Here is a 23176-nt window from a genome sequence, read left to right as displayed (position 1 = left end):
CCTCAATTGGCACACTCGTTGGGAATTCCTGCTCCATAAACATAAATTAGTGATAATGACCACAACAGACAACTACAACTACGAGAAATCGCTTTGCCAAAAAATTGTGTACCTGCTTTCAAGATGATATCCATTTTACTTGCAACAAAAATGTACATAGTGGATTCACACTGTATGGGAAGCAGTGTTTATGTGATTAGCGTCGTGTTGTGTCTCAACCAAGGCGCAACGTTCTACTCAGCTGTAAGCCGCCGTGCCGCTTTGTGACATAACACAATAGTTGTCTTTGTGCATTTGCTCATGGCAGGAAAATGAGTGATAATCACACTCAACTGCCACCAATGCTGCCGTTCAACCAGTTGCTTGCCTAGAGTCGAATTACATCCGACGTGTTTTCTGCACATCCGTCTTTCCCGACTGTCTTTTCTTTACCATTTGTGGAAGATTTTTGGTGTTGGTCAATGTAAAATTCTTTCCGAGATTAGGAAGAAATGGCCAAAATCCTTCTCAGCAGGCCTCTCTGCCTCTGGCCAGACGTGTGCTAACAGAAATCAACCATCAGAATTCATAGAATGGTACTTTTTTAGAACGGAATCAGCTTTTAATAGCTCTGCTGTGGGGAAATTTCAGTTTTGCAGCAACAAAATGGACAGTAGTTTATGAATAAACAGATTTGATTATATAAGTGACTGTTTAAAGTACTTTTTTGTGAAGCTGGAACATATTGACATTTAGATTCATTTCAGTGGAGAAAGATGATCTAAAACGCAAGTGTCTTTGAGTTACAACTACTGAACAAATTAAATTCATATCTCAAAGCACCAATGTCTTTTTTTTCTTTTCAAAGAAAATAATCAATTGAAAGGCTTTTTTGGAGTTTCAAATTTTCAATGAATAGTCCAAGGATCATCATGATGAAATTCAGGCAGAGGGTACACAATCTGGGCCTTGTTGTGTCCAAGCAACATGGAATGTCTCGAGCAAAAATGCTCACTTGTGTATCGGCAGCCTGGGAATGTTCAGACGCAGCTTGTCTCGCGTGTCAGCAGCTGGTATCCCATCATGCATTGTCCCGCATCAACTGAAAACCTGCTCCTTGCTCCTCCCCTTGGCCCCCGCCCCCCTGCTGTGTTTTTGTTTTGTCACGTTTAGTTGTGCGGTCCCTTTTGTGTGGCGACAATGCGCCCACAATAGTGCAGGAGGAAATAGGCGAGTGAGTCAACCATCCTGCTCGGCGACCCAACCAAACGGCGGCCCAGCTGAGAGCACCAACCAGATCGACAGGCCTCGACCTATTTGCTGTCACCTGTGACGAGTTTTAGTAACTGTGCTTTGGACGTGCGCCATAGGGAGAGGCCCAAACCTGTCAGGGCCGATGCCGCCTGTTACGACATTTACGCCTCACAATCAGGAGCATTGCCACGATTTTTATTACCACACCCCTGCAGCTGCTCTATTATATAACAAGGTGACATGCATAAAATGTTGCTTCAGGCTGGATTTACACTCTTAAGTCCAAGTGTACAATTTAGCTTTAAGGTCTGCGTTAGACTGCCTTTTTCAATGCACATGTCCGTTTTCCAGTTACCCCCAAACTAACTTGAACACTGTCACCTTCATAAAAACCTTTATTAACTGCAGAAATGAAGCCTGAAGGTACATTTTGACATTGTTGTTGACTGTATCTATATGTAAATCGGAGTTACCCATTATACAGCAAAAACTACATACAGTACTGTACACACCATTACCGCTAACAAAGTAGCCCCTTTTATGCAGAGCTCTCACAAAATAGACGGAATTATGCCACAGCTATGTTCGCTTTTACGCCATTGCATCCCACTATCGGGTAATTGGACCAGTGCCAAAGTAAAATAGCTGTTTGACAGGGCTCGAGTGTCGGGTGTTAAACTTCACACAGGCACCGTGCTGCCTTTGTTAAAGGTCGGATATTACCTCTGAAAGAAAAATTCAAAAAAATCAAACCGGCAGGACAACTTGGTCCACATAAACAGTAAGCACAGCTGAATTTCAGTTCTTTTATGTCTAATAACTTAGTGTCACTTGAGCCATAGTATACTGAGTAGCCAGGCCAGTCGTTGTGCTCCACTATTTTCACAGAACTGGTAATGGCAGCACCATGCTCCAGCCTATGACTGCTTTTAAATGCTGTGAAATTAATCTTACATTAATTCTTCTTCAATGCTACACAACGTTTGTTTTTGCAAATGATCTTGCAGTTCAATCAGGGGATGTCGTCAATATTTGTCAACTGCGGGCATGTGAAGCCCTTTGAGACTCTTCTGTGATTAAAGGCTATATAAATAAACTTGACTTGACTTTATTTATATAGCACATTTTATACACAAAGCAACTCAATGTGCTTCACACAAGCAAAGACGCAACACCTAAAGGCATTTACAAAGTACAACAGTTGACCACATTTGGAGGCAAAACAGAGAAAACAAAAGCATCGTATTCTAAAAATGACTAAAATAATGTACATTGACAACATTTAAACACATTGACAGAAGACTTTAAAACATCTAAAAGTAAAGAAATAAAAGTAGGTTTCTGAAATTACTAATAGACCGTACTGTGAAATTCATACATTTGCTCTCACTTCACTTCTGTTACCAAACTATTACAACACATAAGGTTAAAAAAAAAAAAAAAAAGTTAAACTTTTCTAGAACAGATTTGTTAACAGCTGACATCCACACATTTCACTCCAGTTCTGTCTGTCTATTGAAAAAGACAAATAAAACACAGTGTCTCATTCCCTCCTTTATTTACACGGGTTGTTCAAACATTAGCAGATTTGGCGAGCTTCTCACTTGTGGGGTGGTAGATTTGCGGGAAACGGTCTGTTAGCTTAACCTAGCTTAGTTTGTTATACGCTAACTAAGACAATGACTGGCAGACATACTTGTCCTAGTTATGTAGTAATAATATTTTTACCATTTTAAAAGGCTGTCAGTCAAAACTGGTCGGAGCTTGCCAGAGGGCGATACAGAGTGAAATTTGAGATGCAGCATGATGGCACTTTGTCTAAACTTCACCGGCGGCCAACAGGATGGGAGGTTATTTGACTGAAGATACGTGCGTGTGTGTTTGTGCGGAGGGGGATAAGTTAGGGTTGGGCTGGGTGTGTTTTGGTGCTTCTTGCTGCCCTGCGGCCAGTTGCTTCAATATGACTCAGTCAGGTTCTAAACAGGCAGCCAATAGTGAGAGCATATGGAAAATAAGCAGCAAATATCTGTTGCTTATGTTTTCCTAAATGTATGTTGTCGTTTTATTTAAGGCCGCTTGTGACAAATGGACCAACCATGAATTCAAGGATATTTAGGAACCGTTTTCAAAATTTCTAAATTTGCTTTCACATTACATGTTGAAATTACTGTTGTTACTTATTGTTTTGATTTTGTCCGCTGCCCGATTAGGCGCCGAACTTGACATGATTTTGATCGTTCAACAAAATGACAAGAATGTGCAATATTTAATAAGTTGGTGTTGCCATGATGTCATTGTTGTTTTAAGCTATCACCTCTTCAGGTGCCAAGGCATATGCAGTAGATAAATCTTACTACAATCAGCACTGCTTTTATCAGAAGAATAAAACGTTATTCATTGATAACTAGGTCACTGGTCGTTTACAAAGTCGCAGTCATTGCACTTAAACATTAACTTTGCGTTACATCTTTGACCTTTTTCTTTTGTTCTGTTTGGTAGGATAGTTGTGCCATATGAGTGGCGTGCTGCCCTGATTGGTTTGTGTTTAAAAGGCAATTCATTTGGAAAGATGTTCAGAGATAGATGGAGAGCAAAGAAAACTAAATGACTAAAGACTGTACCAGCGATACCTGAAGATAAGATAGAGCAAAAGCAACAGGGTCAATGTGTTTGCTTTGTTGTCCTCAACAGAATCACTCAGTCAACATGAAAATAGTGCAGTATAATTTTCATCTTAATATGGCCACTCTTTCAGAGTGAAATATCAATTGCGATTAAAAATATAAAATAAAATAAAATTCAACATTTTCAAGATTTGTTCGGTTAATAGATTAATTCATTTTTTTATCCTTTGCGTATTCTGAAAGAAGAAAGTTAGAGACGTGAGAACTGCTTACAAAAATGAGTGACAGGTCTAGCAATTAATGATTAAACGACAAGACAAAGGCAGTGACATAGTAAAAGGGGAGGGTCAACTGTGGTTGCTACAACCAAAGGAAAAAAAATGCTCAGAGAAGCCCTTGATATTAGTAGAAAACTAATGGCAGCGTGGCGTAAAATAAAAATTCATTTTTATATTAGGGAAAAAACACATGTGAGCAAATGTTTTTCGCAGTTGCTCCTTAGTTAGATGGGTCATCTTCACAGGTCAGAGGGCACGTACCGTTTGAATTGTGTCACTCACATTTAGTCCCTCATTGTCTTATATTCACTCCCATCCTCAGAGACCCTTTGCTTGTGTCATTGCTTCTCTTTCACGGTTGGGTGAGCGGCTGAGGAGCCACAAAGGTGGCGTGTCAGAGGGTCACTGTCACGAGGTTACACACAATTGACCCACTTGTTTTGTCTGCTCTCATTTATGCTTATGTTAGCTATTTTTGTATTACAAAACAATGCTCAAGTCTCAAATTTTGCCCCATGTATGTGCTAGAAACTTTTTAAATTTACAGTGTTGAAGGTTGTGGATAGTTGTATCAAAACAGAAACTAGGAGGCGTCCTGGCAAGGCCTTCAGACCTTCTCTGTAAATGCCAAGTTTCATACCAGCTCGGCAGTCTAGAAACTTTCTCTCAGGACTGTGCTGACCACACATACTTGACATTCCTCGCTTTTTGATTGCCTTCTCTATAGTCACTCAGAATGAAATGAAACAGCACTTCCATGTTTCTCACAGTGCAAAACTTGAACCATTTTGTACTTTGAGGAGAAGTATTGTGCTAAATAACGCGAAGCCTGGCGTAAAATTGCACTCATTGTTTTTTAAATAGCTTCAAATGTGCCCCCCTCTCCCAAGTTAATAGATGCTGTTTCAAGCACCTGGTGTTCCGTCCACTTAAACAAATTAACACCTCCGCTTAAATAAATGACGAGCCTATTCCTAATGGGAAAAAAGTAATTACAGTAAGTATAGTGAACTTCTGCATAGTCATGGTTCAGTAGTCGGGAATTTTCATATTTCCTTTTTAAAAGATTTAGCTAAAACTGTTACGCATTATGTGAAGGTGCTTTGTTTGTGTTGAATATATTAACGATACAGTCATTATGTAACATGGATTCCTGATTGTATACACATGGTTAGAAGCATGGTTTTGATACTTTATGACCCTCTCCGTTTTGTTGAAGTCCTACGATTACAAATTCTTTTATATGCAGCAGGGATTATCTGTCCCTGTCTCACTCGAATAGCAGGGTTTCACTCTATTTTCTAGACTTTTACGGTAAGGTTTCACCATTGAATACTTTCAGGTGAAAAGGTGGGAAATGACAGTATAGCATCACGTCTGTTGTCATTGTTTTGGTTTAGCAACCTGATATTTCCTCTCTGCTCGCCTCCATAGATCCTGTCAATAGCGCGCCGACTTTCTGTGTTGGTGTCCCGTTGCGGCCGCATTGATGTCAGTCCAACGTCTTGCTCCTTAGTTTACATGGAAAAACCAAAGGTTAATTTCAAATTTTGCATTCAACACATATTACTACACCGTGTTGTGAATTGAGACATTTTACAGCCTCAAGGTTCCTTCAAAGCTGTCACCTTGGTAGCAAATGCTGACATCACAACTCGCAGAGTGACATGTTTAAGTGATGATGTCACTATGTAAACAAAGTATGTCTCACACATTGTTTACTGTGCGGACTGACCTCCTTACAGCTGAATACTTTCCGGATGCATTGTATGTTACTCATAATAGTTCAACTTTAATCTCCTAAAATAGAGCTTACTTTTTTTTTTTTTTTTTACTTCCTTGCCTTTATTTGTGTTTATTCATCCATTCGTTTTCTATCACACTTGTCCTCAGATGTGTTAGTCCACATTGCTGCCCTTGTACTATTTTCCAAAATATACTTTGTTCATACATGTCTTACAATCTTACTAAACAAAAACATACTGTTAGTGTTTGATTCAACCTGCTGCAGCATGTTAATAAAGCATGAGGACGACTCACCGGTGAGTCTTTGCTGGGCTGGCATCCAGACGCACCCACTCCTTGGCGAGAGAGAGCAATTTCTGGACCTGAGTCACAACACGTAGGCCCGTCACCTCCTTGTCCTGATAGAGAAGGAGGCAGAAAATTAAATGGGCTAATAGGCGTGATGAGAGTGCACGCCCTCTCCAGATCCAGAAGCGGTGCAATATGGGGAAGTATCCCTGAAAAATCATTAAAAAAAAAAAAAAAGATTGGGGAGTTTGGTGCGATGTCACACGCATCTCTAGGAAATCACTGAAACATTAACACTGTAAGTAATTAGTTTGCTTTGTCTTTGTCTTATTTGTGTTTTATTTAATATAAGGACAGGAAAAGTTAATGGGGAAATGTGTAATGATAACTACGGAACACTATGACGTTGGAAATAATCTGACCTATAACATTCATTACTGTACCCTACCAACTAGGTGTGGACACCTTTTTTATTTTGGAACCTAAACTACGTTATTCGCTGTTGTTGTGCTCATGCCAAAGTCCTGTTGACGTGAGTTCAGGAATTTCCTAGTAGTCATTTGCCGCAATCTTTTTGGCATCAATAGGCAAATATAAATCTTTTGGGGGGCCCCGTCAGTTACTCACAGGTTTTTACTATTCACAGCAAGGCTCAGTCCCTGTTAGCTAAAGTTCACTATCCCCCAAGTTATTAAATGCAGTAACTGTAAAACACCTCTAGGTGACAGTTTCCCACTGTTACAGTTGTCCGGCTTTTTCCAAGCTTGAGTTGTTTTGCATACTTTGTATATTACGCAGTGCTTAACTTCAGTAGTATGGAAATTAAAAACAAACAAACAAACAGGCCTACCAAAAAAAAAAAAAAAGTCTTGAACCATGCTTGTGCAGTTTCAATTCAATTGACATTTTTTCCTATAGGAGAATTTTTTTTTAAATGAGAATGACTTGGAAGTCAACCAGCGTCATGGAACAGAGTAGTTGGCAGCTGTAAGGCACTGAAAGAAGTCCTCTGTTCTGAGAGTGTGCGAAAGTGGACACAATGGGGCTCCAAGAAGCTAATGCTAATGTTGAGCTCTGTTGATTGAGGAAAGCAATGGGACTGGGACCAAAGAGATGCTTGTGGCATATTTGTGTGTGTACAAGAACAAAGAGGAAGTGTTAAATGGAGTGTTTATGGGGTAGGTTATAGGTGAAATTTGTGTTTGGTGTCAGTTTGCAGTACAGAGGGAGCAGGATGTTAAAGTTGTCATGGAAGGATGCTGATTTGAACCACTTTGTAGAAGGCTTTCTACTAGATAGCCTTAAAAATGTCTCTTTATTTTTTAAAAACATTTTGAATTTTCATATCAATCGTTTACTTGAAGGTTTCAAGGCACTTCCTGGTGTGTACTAATAAACAAAATCCTCACTTGCCCTCAGTTAAACCAAAGTTTCATTAAAAAAAAAAAAAAAAAAAAGTTATTTGTGTTGTGTACTTGTGTTGATTTTCTCACTTTTGAAAATAATCGAATTTATTTGAAATAATTGTTTCCTTTGCACTTCACTGAGCACGTTTTATTATGGACCCTAGAGGGCAGCAGACATACATATATAAACTAAAGGCTGTTAGATTTCTGACTTAGACATGGCCATATTGCATATATGACATCTAATCCTCACTAATCTTTGTTTATAACGTATTAAAGGGTTGTTAAAATAGTCAAATGCATTTTATAATATGGTTATGGGCTATCAACTATCTCTCATAAGTCTTTTAAGAGTTTTCTGATCCAACTTTGTCACAGCAGAGTCAATACAACCCCCCTTCCAGTGGGGACGATAAACAGACTTTTCATTGTTTTATAAATCATATGTGACCCCCTTATCTCATCATTATTTGATGTAATTAGTGTTCTATGTATATATGTACTATTTTCACTCCTCTTCCTAAATGTACTACTGGATTACTGCAGTTTGAGAACCACCACTGACCCCATGTCCTTCCCCTCTCTCTCTTGGGATATGTTTGGAGAGGATGATCTGGCACATAAAACATCTCAGAGATTTGAGGCCCTCTGGGGATTTTGCAAGCATGCCCATTGCCTCTGAATCGCAGAACAGGAAACCCATGGACCCTTTGCTGTCACAATAACCACTGGACTAGTTGGTTAGCATGTCAGTCTCACAGTTACGAGTTTCAGAGTTTGAATGTTGGCATTGGCCTTTCTGTGTGGAGTTCGCATGTTCTTCCCTAGCTTGAGTTTTTTTTTTTCCTTCTCCCTGTGCGTGCGTGGGTACTCAGGCTTCCTCTCAGATCCCAAGAACATATATTTTATACTCTAAAATGTCTATAGGTGTGAATGGGTTACTTGCTTTTCTATTCATGCCCTGTGATTGAACTTCACTGGTCGCCAGCCAAGTTCAAAATCAGTAGGATGCTCCAGCTCTCCCACGACCATAATGCGTCAAGCTATAGATCTAAAAAAAAAAAAAAAAAAAAAATAAAAAATAAAAAATTGATTTACAAACAAAACAAAACAAAATGTTCTCCCTCGTCCTACTATCTCCATATTGTAGGCTACCGAGTGAACACGCGTTGTTTTTGTGTTCAGTGTAATTTGGCGCCACCTGTTGTCCAATGAGAATCTTGTGCACTTCCGCACTTGCGTGACGTCACAGACCGAGGCTCCATCCACTTGTGTGTGCGGGAGCTGGTCAGCATTGGAGTCATACTCGACATAGCCTGCGTGTCAGTGCAGTCTACTTACAGCTGGCTGTGAGCAGAACTGGCGCTACTTTAGCTGTTGTTATTACACGCGTTTTCTAACTCTTCCTCCAAATTATTTTGTAAGCATTCTTTCTTCTGCCACGGAGATTTTTTTTATTTGTTTTCTACGGAGACTAAAGTTGGGAGGCTGGGCCTTTTAACTTGGCTGTCTGTCGCCTGAAAAAAAAAAAAAAAGAAGAAGAAGAAGAGAAGAACCAGCAACTTGACTTAATTTTGTTGTTGTCGGTAAGGGGGAGGAAAAAAAGGGCAATAAATGCTACTGACGAAAATGGACCTGTTGAATTTCCAGTACCTGGATAAGATGAACAACAACATTGGCATACTCTGCTACGAAGGTAAACTTGGAAGGCTTTTTAACGGAGGCGGGCGGGGGCTTTTGTCGATGGGTTTCTGCTTGTTTTTACAACTTCCAAGTGGCCTTTACTGTTTTTACAGTCACGCTGTTATCTATGTTTTCGCATTTAGGAAAACACGCTGTAATGGATGGTTGGTTTCCGCAGTACTAGCAAATCGTATTTTGTTTAAAAACAGCGTTTTGGTGTTCCCGTCGAACTATGCTAACGTTGTGAAATACGCGTATGTTTCGTCGAGCATCGCCGTCGGCTACGCAGCTGACGTTAGCTTCATTTTAGCTAACTGGGAAAAGTGTTCTTCTCACGCCTACCTCTTTTTGTCACGTTCGTCGTCTGATTCAGTGCGTCGTTGTTCACTGCTCTCATTTGTCTTCATTGTTCACGCCCTCGCGCTCCACAATGACAAGTTAAACCGCTAATTTGAACATAGTTGCAAAACAAACAACTTATTAGACCTAACTTCAGCTGCAGGATTGTTTTCTTGTCTTGCAGTATAACATTACTTGTAATTGTAATTACTTGGAATTATAGAAATAAACTATTGTGTAATTAATTCATCCATCACCCCCACAACCTCTTGAGTCAAGACATACACAGCAAAACATCTACATGGCACAAAAAGTGATAAACGGGTAAGGTTATACATTATGTATGGCAGATGGGCCATCTACTCAATCAAATTGTTTTGCCTATCGTGATATGTCACTGGTATAGACAGATGGAAATAATTGCATTATATATATATATATATATATATATATATATATATATATATATATATATATATATATATATATATATATATATATATATATATATATAAATCTTTTTTTGGAGTATCAATTAAGTGATTGATATTGGGATTGATATTTGACTATCACTCAGATGAGAGTATTGTATAAAATATTGTGGCTGTACTGTATTTCATTGTGTGGAAAACGGTTGTATTGCGCAAATCTGTATGTGCACAAGTGGAAGAGTATCTTTGATAAGCTGTTGTGTTTAGCTTTGTTTATTTGACCTGTTAAAGAATGTGTAATGAAGCCTTACAAATGCAAGCTTGCCTTGGGACACATCCAACATGGAATCCACTAATTTAGGACCTTTTTCTCCAACTGTAATGCAAACATACTGCTCAGGTTTGTGTTTGATGTTATGAAATAAACAGGTAATTGCACCTGTACTATGGAAACAATGTATTTGAAAAATATTTTGTAGATTAGTGCATGGAAGCTGAATTGGCTAAAGATGGTTGGTGCTACTTTACAAGCAAAGGTCATGTTCACTTCGCCTCTTTTCACACGGGGCCATGAAGTAAAGAAATTTCTTATGGCCCTTTTAAACTTTTCTATAGGACTTAATCATCACTTGGCTGGTGGCAGTCTACCTATTTATATTGCAGACAGCTTTTCAGGTTGTGTTTTGGCACATTTCCATAGAACAGGAAATTGAAGTCACTGCGACATGGGAACATGTCTGGTTGCTCAGTCAGCACTATATGATTTTTACCAAGCACACCAACATAACTAGAATGGAAAACCTCATTTCTCTCTGGTCATGTCCATCAAATAGGGAGTAGTTTTAAATTGAGCTTTATTACGCAGTTTGTATGGCCATTAAGAAATGAGAACGACTCAGAAGTCAACCAACATCATGGAATGGTTCCGCTGTCCTATGAAATAGCAGTAGCTTTTCAGTATTATCATAGCTGGCTTGCGATGAGTTAAAAGGATAGAAGTGCCACTGTCCCAGGTTTGAATCCAAACAGAAGGTTTCGCTGTGTTCTCTCCCCTCTCGGGTTTCACACTATCTATCCAATTACACCACTTGAAGAGAGAGGAGGAGACTCTTTGGGTTTTTTTAATTTTTATTTTTTACATGTGCCTATCCTCTGGGTGTCTCTCATGATAACTCACACAAAAACTTTATTTATTGCTGGTAGCAGGATTAGTTGATTCCATTTGTTTTGGTAGCTTTTATCTGACTAAACAGAACATGCATCTCGTGATAAGAAATACAACAAGATGCAAGGGAAGGTATAATCTATTAGAAGTGTGAAAGAACTGTATGTGTCCAGACATGCTCAGAACAAGGTGGAGGGGAGTTGTGATGCTGTCTCTTCTGCTGACGTGTTGCCTTGAGCTTACACAACTTACGTTGCTCGTATAGATATTTTGAAAATAATCAGTGTTACGCCACAAAGATTATGCATGTTGAAAATCAACCGAAAAATATGCCTCACAATTGTTGGTTTGACTTGTGGGCAAGTTCAGCAGAGGACTGGAGATTTCCATGTACCTAACTTGCCCTCAGTTTAACAAGAATACAACAATAAACTTAAGGAGAACAAGAAAAGTATACATTAGAAGTATACATCAGAAGATACATTAAGTGGGCACTTATTCAAAGCACAAGACTTCCAAAATATCCAGCATTTGTACATCATTATTGACATCATGTTAGAGTTTTTTTTCCCCATAATTTGAATAAAGTTAAGGTGCACTGCATTATTAATTTTATTAACCTTTACATTTCCACGTAAGGCAATTGGGAACAGATTCTCATTTACAATGCCAATCTGGCAATTATCAAGTGACCATAGCTTGGACATGTGTATCCGTAACGCTATTATGTGGACTGGTAAAACCAAAACAATAAGCAAAGCACAGGCATCCTGACTCTTTCCCACACAAGTATAATGGATGAAGAATAGGATTTGTTTTAGCACAATAGCTGCATTATATTTGGAGAAAAATGGTGTTGTGAATGAGAACAATAACTTAGAATGTGCTATATGAGTAGTACCTACTGATAAGGATGTTCGTTATTATTATTATTATTGTTATTGTTGTTATTATTATTTTGTTTTTACCACTTTTAGTGGATTTACCTCGCAAATGGCTTCTTATCGCTCTACCTCCTTTCCCGGTGTACAACCAACGTTGAACTTTGCAAAGAACATCGGTGAAGTCTTTATTATTGATTCGTGTTAGATTTCCTTTGGAGTGATGTGTGAGATAAAAGCATCACCCTAGGACTAAGCTCACAAGCACGGAGATAACAAGACAAGCATGGACTCATCTTGGAGTGTCTTGAGGGGGGGAAGAGAGAGCGAGTTCACCTCCGTTTGTAATCTAATCTCATCCAGATTTCAAGCTGTTTGAAGTTCTGTCAAGAGAAATAAGACTTTGATCATGCGGGCCCAATCGAATGAGAGAGGAGAGGAGTTTGACTTCCACTCAAGAGCGTTTCTCATCATGTCGCCGTTTTTTTTTTTTTGATGTTCTTAATTAGAAGTATGAAGAGTAGATATGCAGAGTAAGTTGTGTGGCACATGTGGTCACATTTACCAATTCTGTTTGTCATCTGTGCGCATGCCTAACATCCATAAAGATGTTTGTTACTCACTCTTATTAAAATTGGGGCAAAAATAAGTCTGAATGTGCAAGTTAAATGCCCAAACAAACAGTGGCAGAATTAAGCGTTCATGCAAATGTTTCTGGAAAAATATGGCCCAAAAAAATCTAACATTGTGGAGTTCACACTATAATATATAAAGTGTGTTTATAGCTGTTGGGGCTGAAACAATTTGAGGAACTCCAAAACGCAACGCAGCTTACGCAAGGTATCAATATGAGCTAATTTACTACTGTAATATATCCTACCTCCACTATCCATCCATCCATCCATCTTCTTGACCGCTTATTCCTCACAAGGGTCGCGGGGGCTGCTGGCGCCTATCTCAGCTGGCTCTGGGCAGTAGGCGGGGGACACCCTGGACTGGTTGCCAACCAATCGCAGGGCACCTACCTCCACTAGTTAGAACAAATTGTAATGCCCCCCCAAGTGGTCAAGGATGGACACAGCTGCTGGTGGGCTTTCAATCACTTTATTGAACAACTGGTAATAAAATAAAGACGAAATAAGCACATTTTATACACAAGCTCTCAGGGCGACTCCCACAGTTCGTCACTGATTCCTCGGCACTCAACTTGCAGGCTAGCTAAGTGGTTATCCGTAACAGACACCCGCTAATTCGAGTGCAAAACTCACATTCTAATTCGCTGACTCCCAGAGTCACACACATACTTAGTCACATATATTATAGTGTGCAATGTAATAATGGCAGGGAATAATATGAGGTTCAGTTGCAAACAGAAATAGAACGTTTTTGCCAAGCACATGCTTTTATAAAGGCATGTAGCTAAAACAGTTGCTAGAGACTAGCATGAACATGACCAGAGAAGATTGCCAATAAACATTTTTAATATGCTGAAAACTTGACCACAACAGTGAGTACCTAGTTACAACCAATGTCAATGTACCTTAAAACATTGACCTTGAAATTCATTGAAGTCTTTATAATGGCTTCAATAAATGAAGCCTCACATTATGCAATAACTGTTTGGAAATTAGAACAACATAGAAGTCAACCAACAACACTGAACAGGTTCTGTTCTACTTTTGAGGTTCCATTCTATAGTTTAGTTTCTAATGTCTTTAAGTAATTCGGGTGGGGAAACACCCGCCTATCCAAACATTGTGCCCCTCCTGAACCTGTAAGGGCCCCCCCATATCCTGAATCCTGATTGGATGATGTGTTGTCACATGCCGCCTCTCCTTTTTATTGCTATCTGCCTGGCCAAATGTAATGATGTCATTCCTGTTGCCATGGTGCACAGTGGGGCTAGCAGCAGCATGCCATAGGGAGTGTGTGCGTGTGTCAAGTGTTTGGGAGGCCATGCTAAGGCTGCAGCACATGCACCCACTCTCCAGTTTATTTGTCATTCTTAGGATAAAAACGCTTCTTTTTCTTGTAATAAAATTTTATTTGATTAACTAAAATGTATGGTTTGATCAAAGGTGAGCAGTCATTTTGAATTTCATGATGACTTGAAAACTTGACTTAAAAAGCATGTTTATTGTGTAATATTTCATTTAAAACGATTCAAATTAGATAAGAAAATGAACAGGCATTTTGAGATTTAATTCGCCTAATAGAATAATTGTTTAAGTGATTTTTCAATTTTCAGAGAACAAGAAGACACAATTAATTCAACAAGAGTCCTTTTGACGGATTGCTATGACCAGGCCAACAGTCACAAAGAAAAACTTTATTTATTTTTTAATTAAGAACACTTTTTTTTTTTTTTTTGAATTTGTGACAGTGTGTTGACAATGATGCTACTTGGTTATTGATTTGACTTGTAATCTGTTTACAAGTCTGAAGATTTCTTTTCAAATGATTTGAATGGCTTTACACTGTATAGTCATGCATTGACATTGACATGAAATGGGTGCACAAAGTTGAGCTTACAGTTTCCACCTTCATTGCGGATGGTGTCAACTGTCAACTAAATATCTGACTTGAGGATTCTGTGTGAAAGCGGCACCAATTCTGCAGGATCTCCGTATGAAGGAGGCTGCAGTTTTAATATTGTAACTCATCGGGAGCTTGATGTTAGCAACAAACGTTTTGTTTGTCTCCGTTTTGGGAGTAGTTATGGAGAGTTTTGAGCTGGAAATGGCTTTTTCTTCAGTTTGTATGTTTTGTTTGGGAAAATTCATGCAGATGCATGAATCCAAAGCCGTGGAAAGTCCCCGAGCTGAGACGGAGCCAGTGGTACTTTTCCCTCGTTCTCCTCTTTCTTTGCTCCCACTCACCGGCTACTCTGTAGGCCTTGTGGACCGGGACAAGACTGGGGGGAGCGGGGGTGGATTTCGTCTGTCAGAGAAACACACACAAACAGTTGCACGCAGAACCTCTCCACAGGTTTCCAAAACAGATAGCCCACTGCTAATTCTGGAGGAGCAAACAGAGTCAGCACAACTGTTGCCTACACACTCACTGTACTGTAAATTGTTTGGAACTAAACTTTCCTTCAAACTTATGATTCTGTGTGTCCTCCTTTTCTTAGGAGAAGCAGCCTTGCGAGGAGACCCCCGACTGCAGTCCCTGTCCCTGTCTTCGTCTTCTTCCTCCTCTTCCTCCTCATCCTCTTCATCCTCCTCTTCGTCATCCATCTCCAACCACAGGACGCTCCCTCCACCAATCAGCCCCACCAAGAGGAAGCTGAGTGGCGAGCAGGGGGACAGCGACATGGACGACAATGAGCATGTGGCCAAGATGAGCCGACTGTTTGCCGCGCAGTTGTGAGTACACTATACGATGATGTCATTCCGCGTGTATATATACACACACAACGCTTGCCTCTGGGTAAAAAAAAACAAACATATAAGAAGTTGTTTGGTATCAGCAGAAATAATGCACATTCAAGAAGAGGGGGAAAAAAAACGCTGAACTTGTTTTGAATGTCATAAGAGGTGTATACTGTGGTCTTACATTTAAAAATAAATCCCTATTAAAATCTGATTTTAACAATTATTCCCTCCCTTGCCTGTCAAATACGTTAGATCCTTTCCACCTGAGGAGTGCTGCGCCATGTAAACTTGGTTTTGCTTAGAACTATGAAATCCTCGAAACTCGCTGCCACCTAATGGCCCACTTTCCCAACATTCCATCTTGGGGAGATTCCAGAGATTCTGGAGGCAAGGGGGCAGGAGACGCGGAGTCAGTCATGGGACGGCAGCCATCGTTATTTACTGCGGCGATGTCAGAGAGTGGATGGCCTGAACGGTGCCACGTTTCATACTTGCTGCTTCTTAGTAAACACATCTTGTGAGGGGACTTGCGCGTTGCTGCTCATGGTCCGCGTAGACAGATGATGCCAGCCCGCCTATGCAAGGAAAACCCTTCAAATGTTGAAAGCTGCTTACAATACACCGTATTACTGATCAGAGGTTTGTTTCACTCAAGACATAAATAATTGCATGCAGATCGTGTTACACATCAGGTCCTGTCCTGAGCCACTGTGCTACTCATGGGGGGGCATGGGAAAAAAGGTCTTTTCTTCTCTGGTCTTGTGACTGCGTTCACATAACAAAGGATTAGCTTGTGCAACGTGACATTTGTGCACAGTCATCGTGTTTTCCCGCTCATCGTTGTCGGGAATTCACATTCTACTTTACGCAGACTTAACTAGGCAGTCACGTCTACGTCACACTCTTTTATACCATGTCTTTTTTTTTCTTTTTTCTTTTAACTGTAGGGAGCATATGGTTAACTTGTACAAGGCCTGTTGTCTTATAACCGTTCTTGGGAAGGCCTGAAATATTTTTGAAGGCCCGACGAGGCCGAACATGACTGACGTGGACCATCCCACATAAAAACAATATATATACAGTTGACATTTTGCTGTACACAGCGATTTAGCACTGCACGTCTATGACACCGTACAGTGGAAAAACTTTGACATTGTATCAACATTTGAGGCTCCATTATTGTAGTGTTTTATTGAACTACAAAAACATGGTGTGATTGTCAAGAAAGAAAACAGATAGCCGCACAGAGGAGGAAACCGGAGAGAATAATGCAAGGGTGGCTATTTTGAGAGGCTTATGTGTTTATATTTATATTTTTATATTTATAATTATTGTCAAGTATTGCTGTAAAAGATTACTTATCTTGTATCATGTACAGGATAAGCAAGCCAGCTCTTTTACTCTTAATAATAAGTAAATGGTTCTTGTGTGTGTGAAAGCTCATGTGCATTTTTGATCGTCTGTTACAGCTGCAATGTTGTGATGCCGTTTAATGGCAATATAAATTTTTAATCGCCCAAAACCAGTGATTAACATTTGGTCGCTTATGGAAACTAGTTGCCCAACACCGCACACTGTGAGACAGTTCAGTCAGTGTCGCTTAGTGTGGTCTGTTTTTTTATTGTACTTCCTTTCTGTGTTTCCCTATAAGATACCCGAAAGGTTCTTTTTACGCAAAGGTTCCACAAATTAGCTACGTTAGAGCTCTTATAAGCTCTACAGAATCGATTAAAGGTGGGTTAATGCTTTCACACAGCATCCTGCAATGGGGTAATTAGCTGTGTCTAAAATACTTGTTGGGCAGTAACTATTACTTTTAGCCCCAGAGGGCGGGAGAAGTGAGCATCTGGTTTTAGGGATGTCACCCTGCTTCTCTGATTGGGAAAATTCTGGATTTTATAGCCGTGTGAGTTTTTTTTTCTTTTTAATCGTTTTCATTGATTGTCCTTTGGAATTTCCCACAGGCCTCTCAATTCCCTAAACCCACAACAAAGTGCTCTTCTGTCTATTCAAATTGCTTATCAACAGATGAAAAAAAGTGGTCCTCATCATACAAACTCACACACATCCACTACTGTACCCACAGACAGTATTAGTTGCCGCATCGGTGCAGAGGGACACCTGACACTTCCACTCGGGGGCGGCGCCACATAAGGTCGCCTCTCCTTTTGTTGTCCAATCCTAACAAGCCCGGGCAGTCAATGTCAGGGGGGAGTCAGACTTTGGTGAGAGAACAAAGCAAAAGTGTCTGAACAAACTCCAGCTGCTTGTACACACACAAACACTGCTCACAAGACAGATAAAGGCTCAACTGTTGTGTGGTGTTCAATTTTTGCTTTTCGTATATTGGATTTGACTTACAAATAGCTTAAGGTGCCTTCCAGCACATGAGCAGGCTAGACAGAAAAGGAATTTCTATGTGGGGGACATGAGCTTGTATGTAGCTCAAAACTGTTCTTGCGTCAAACATGGACAGAAAAGAATGGTTTCTTTTTACCGTTATTCCTCCTATGTTATTTTCTTTTCCTTTTTTTTTGAAAACCAAATTTAAGCTGGAAATCTTTTTCAACATGCCAATTATTTTGAGTGGCAGCTGTGAGGCACATTTGAAGCAAATCTTTCACATTTTATTCTTTTTAAATACTGATTTCTTAGCATCCTCATGTAGTGGTTGTGCATGTAGGAGGAGGTAGGCGGAGTCTGGAACAAAGAAGCCTTACCCCGGGTTTTCACTGGATGCGGTTGCGGTGCGGTTGCAGTGCGGTCCGGCGACGCAAGCAATTAGATTCCATTCATTCGAATGGTGCAGTTTCCACCGCTTGCGGGTGCGTTGCGTGTTGACTGCGGAAGGCTTGCGGCGTGCCGCAAGCCTTCCGCAAGGATAGCCTATTTTCTATTTTTGCCGGACGCCGCATGCGGTAGGCCTCCGGCAAATGGCAAGCTAGCACAAAACACATCGAGCGGGACAGGAAGACCGACGCAGTTTCAAAATAAATTTCCGGTTACCTTTCAGAATAAAACACTCGCCAGCTCCTATTTCGCAAGTTTTTCATCAAAACGTGACGTGGGCGTCGCCGCCGGGCCATGTGCTCATTCACGGTTTAGACACCAGCGAACATGGACGAGGAGAGGTTTATATTGGAGGTGGAAAACCACAAAATAATATATGACACGGCACATCCTTTTTATAAGGACTGTAATGTATTGTGAGTTTGATGTTCGCGATTGCTTGTTGTGCCCGTCTCGCTTGCCGTACTGAGCGGCAGCCGGACGCGGAAGACAGAAATAAAGAGTGGACCCGCACTGACCCGACTCTCGTTATTAATATACTTTACAAGGACAACCAAAAAAAGGATGCTGCATGGAATCTCATATCTTTCTGCTTCTCTGTTGAGCAGACTTTCTGTATGTTTGTCGTTGTGAAATGCCACTTGATCGCGCGCGCGCGGTCCCGCGAGACACGTTGGGAAGTGGGCGGCGACGGAGCTGCCGGACCGCAGCTGTGCGGAGCCGGTGTGGATTGACAAAAAAATTGACCCGTCCGGAGCACGCAGTCAAGACGCACCGCACCGCAACCGCACCGCAACCGCAACCAGTGAAAACCCGGGGTTATCCCATTCACTGGAGCCTGCGGGCTGGAAGCTTGCTGCTGCCTGCCCTCCTGGCCGCCACTCAGCAGTTGTAAACCTGCCGGTGTTGCTTCTCGTCTGTTTTCACATAAGAGCAGCACCCGTGCGCCCCCCACCCCCCCCATGGGGTTTAAACCGGGGGAATAAAAAAAAATAATCCTCTGCAAAAAGTTGCCGCGTTGTCATATGTTGTAGGAAGCGTTTGTAGTTGTTGGTCATGCTCTGCCTGCAGCTTCACAGGCCTGAAATTGGTTCTCTTTGTAGTACAGTTCACTTGGAACCTCTTCACTTGTCCTCTTAAGATGTTTCTCCAGAGGCCAAACGGGAGGAAGATGAAAATGAGAGAGGAAGCAAGTGTGAGAGAACGTATGATCAAAGCTGGTCAAAAACATGTGGGTTCCTTTTTTGCAGTCAGTGTGCGTTCATGCAAGCACATGATGTTTTCTTTACACCCTTGTTGGGGTTCCCGTTTCGGATCTGTCGCAGCTTTGCAAAGGATTTTTCTGAAGTCACTTAGCTGGCAAGCACATGTTTGATTCCTATCGAGTGAAAATGTGCGGAGATGTACAGCTGTAGCACGTGTGGTGTCAAGAATGGTGTTAAAAGCTGGCGGGACTAATTATAAGCTATTTTTTTTTTCTCACCTGTATCTTATATAGGAAGTTGTTTTTGCCAGAGTGGAAGGAAACTCAAATATAATACTGTCAGTCATATATATATATATTTTCTTAGTATGTTTCATTTTTTAACATCCGCCTAAAGCCTGGAAAGTAAACGTTATTTAGGTGTAAAAAACATTCTGGAAAAGCAGTGTGGTTGACTTTCTATATAAATTTGTATATTTCCATTCTGTGGCTTTGCACAGAGCTCGGGCCTGGTTGTAACCTGTGGTTGCGCCTTCATCCGCCCCCTCTTTCAGCTTTTTTTCTTTTTTGTCTTTTCTCTACACACTGATTCTTCCCAGATGTTTCCTGTGTGTGTCATTCCCTCTCTCCCCGTCTCCACGGATCGCTCTGAGGATATCAACATCTGCCCAGTTTTAAGATTTATAGGGAGGGTTTTCCTGGACAAGTTGTTTGTTTTCCCTCCCCCCTGCAAGTTTAGTTTTAAACTGAAACAAGTGAACCAAAATACAGGAAAAACAATGAAAATGTTTTCTTTATATTTATATGGCTTAAAGTAGCGCAACACGTGTCTGGAAGTGAAATTGGAAGGACTGTAATGTTTCTGCCTATTCGCCTTAGCGTTGGACAAGAGGCTCAGGCCTGTAATCTCTGCTCTTGATCGTCCCAACAGCGCTTGATGGCGTTAAGATCAAGTTTTTCCACACCAAACTCATCCAAGCAATCCTTTTATGGGCCTTGCTTTGTGCACAGCCAAGCATAGAATTGTCCAAAAAGTCTTTGTAAAATGAAGGATTATGATTCAAGGAGAACAAAGTTTGACTCCTGTGTATGATTGTATAAGTTTTAGTGTTGGTCTTAACCAGGGTTTCCCAATTCCGGTCCTCGAGGGACGTCGTCCTGCAGGTTTTCCATTTTTCCACCAACCAAGACACCTGATACTAAAGCTAAGGATCGTTATCAGGTATGCTGATGAGCTCATTATATAAATCAGGTATGTTGGTAGGCGGAACAATGGAAAACCTGCAGGGCTGCGGCCCTCGAGGACCGGAATTGGGGAATCCTGGTCTTAAACAAGACTTCTCCATGCAGTTTCTGTTTGATTTTCCCTCTGTCATTATTTTGGATGACAATGTGCATTTACTGGAGTATTTTGGAAACTCAGTGCAAATAAAACTGTCCTAATTCTCCAGCTATCATATTACATTAAAGGGGAAGTCAACATTCAACATTTTTTGACAGTATGTTATGTGACCTCACTAGTCTAAACATGGCAGTCTGATTAATATTACATTTGTGGTATATGAGTTATGAAGCAAAATCCAGCCGTTTTTATCCATCTCAGGGCCGGCCATTTTGCCACTTGCTGTTAATTGAAGATGACATCACAGTTGCTCAGGCAACGACCAATCGCAGCTCACCTGTTTTCTCAAGCTGAGCTGTGATTGGTTGTTACCTGAGACCCAAGCAACTTGACCAAAAATGGCAAAATGGCCACCTTGTGATATTGATTAAAAACTGCTAGATTTTGGTGCTTAACTCATATTCCACTAACGCAATATTAACCAGAATACATTTAGACTAGTGGGGCTGCATAGAACATATTGTCAATATTTTTATTATTATTATTTTATTTAAAAAAAAATAAAAAAAATTTTTGGAGGGGGGGGTGACTTTGCCTTTAAGGTCGGAATAGTAAGCCAAAAATTGAGAATTAAAAATTCATTCAGGTCAGGAACCACCAATCATGAAAAGAAGAACTCCGAAATGAACTATGAACACTTTGGGACGCAATAGCGAAGTAAAAACTTTCAGTTGTAATATCTTGTATATCTTGGCCTTGTTTAATTCGCAACATAAGTCAGTCACAGCATGACGACAGTCCCCCGGGGTTGACATGAAGACAGGCGTCGCTTAAAAGGCTGCGCTTTATTCCAGCACTCCCCTGTCTGTTATTAAGTATGGTAGTCATATAGAAGTGTATCCTTCATGCGTTTTAGATGGAGGGTTGGACTCTGGATTTAGAACGAGGAGATCCTCCTGTGAGCGCAAGCCACAGCCGCCACCACTAATGCCCGGCTACGCATAAGCCGGAGCCTTGTAAAATAGATTCAAAACGATGTCTGCTCATCATGTGATGTGCTCCGATGCCAGTCACATGGTTCTCATTTTCACAACACGTCAACCCAAATTCAAATCTCAAAACTGTGAGATTCACCACACATGCTCAACACAAATATGTAAACAAAAGAAGGCTTTGTCAAGCAACTTTGATTGTGCAGTCCAACCAGCTGGCACGAGTAGCAAGCAGGTGGGTTTTTGGTTGCCCGATGGCACAAAATCAAGCCCAGTGTGTGTTGGGCCAATGCTTAGGCTCGGGGCCGGCGGAGGATTTGACTGCGCCGCTATTGATTGGTTCTGTTCTCTGGCTCCTGCAACCGGGCCCCTCCGGCTTGGCGGTATGACCGCAGCTGTGTTTTGGCAGTGCTTGAAGTTGGGAAGAACCCAAACACTCAGGTGGCGGTGGGGGAAGTGGAGACTTGATAGGGGGGCCCTCACGTTTACTGACCAATAAGTAGACCTGGCGTATCAGGATTTCCAAGCTTGCTTTTTTCTTTTTTTGCTTCAGTATTAATCATTCAGCAGCCTTCCCGTGTCAGCATGTCATCATCGCTTTCTCCTTTTTTTTTTTTTTTTTTTTTTTTTGCATGAAAGTTGTCAGGAGACCAGAGGAAGGATCAAAGGAAAGAAAGACAAAACAAAGTGAAATACAGCACCAACCAGACACCACCTACCACCCACAGAGTTACAAAATCAGAATCTTTCACCAACCCCAGAAACGTCAAAATTCCAACAGATTAGGGAGACCAGAAGAAAGACTAAAGGAGGGAAGGAATTTCAAGCTTGCTATTGTTAAAATATTGTAGGATACATGATGTCTGCTTCCCTCGGTCTACTCTTGTATAGAAATTTGCTCTTTACCGTGACCAAGTGAATACAGGAACCACCTCGTTCTCCATTGTTGTTTGTTAGCATGTCTTGCGTTTGTCACTGCTGCAATGGAAAGGCAGCATGAGCATCCTGGCACTCTTAGCAAATTGGTATGCTTGCTATCTAGAGTCAATTCTTATACTGTGTTCTCTAGTTCATCCAGTTTTTATATGATGGAACTTCGGAGGAAGCAAATGGCAACCCGATGTCATGTTGTTTGTGTGTGCGGGTTGGTGCTTTATAGGAATACTACCAAATCTCTCAGGAAGTTTGCAGCAGACGGTGAAAGAACAAGACAAAGAAAGTGGATTGGGGGGGGACGAGAGCCTCTTTGCTCATGTAAGCTTTGGGCACAAACGAAGGAAACAAGTCTTTCTTGTAGTCGAAGCCTGGACCATTCACACACAGCCCCACTTACCCCCCACATCTCCTTAGCGCTTCCTCTGTCCCCAGTCTGTCAATTTATTTGTGGTTAGATGCTG

General features: G+C 41.0%; 1 protein-coding gene across 2 annotated transcripts in view; it reads left to right on the top strand.

Moving 5' to 3' along the window:
• vgll4b (vestigial-like family member 4b) overlaps positions 1-23176 on the top strand; it is a 30683-nt gene that overhangs the window by 2069 nt on the left and 5438 nt on the right. Inside the window, exons 1-2 of one of the 2 annotated variants that reach the window (XM_077529230.1) lie at positions 8839-9271; positions 15208-15442. In XM_077529230.1, coding sequence (XP_077385356.1) covers positions 9190-9271; positions 15208-15442 — 317 coding nt within the window. In that variant the 5' untranslated portion in view covers positions 8839-9189. Of the gene's footprint in view, positions 1-8838; positions 9272-15207; positions 15443-23176 lie in introns of those variants that run through there. The other variant, XM_077529231.1, reaches the window with a different exon arrangement.

The sequence above is a fragment of the Festucalex cinctus genome, chromosome 8, assembly GCF_051991245.1.
Source record: "Festucalex cinctus isolate MCC-2025b chromosome 8, RoL_Fcin_1.0, whole genome shotgun sequence".
NCBI lineage: Eukaryota > Metazoa > Chordata > Actinopteri > Syngnathiformes > Syngnathidae > Festucalex > Festucalex cinctus.
The sequence above is the reverse complement of the archived record's forward strand: the minus strand, read 5'-3'. Positions and strand labels throughout refer to the sequence as shown.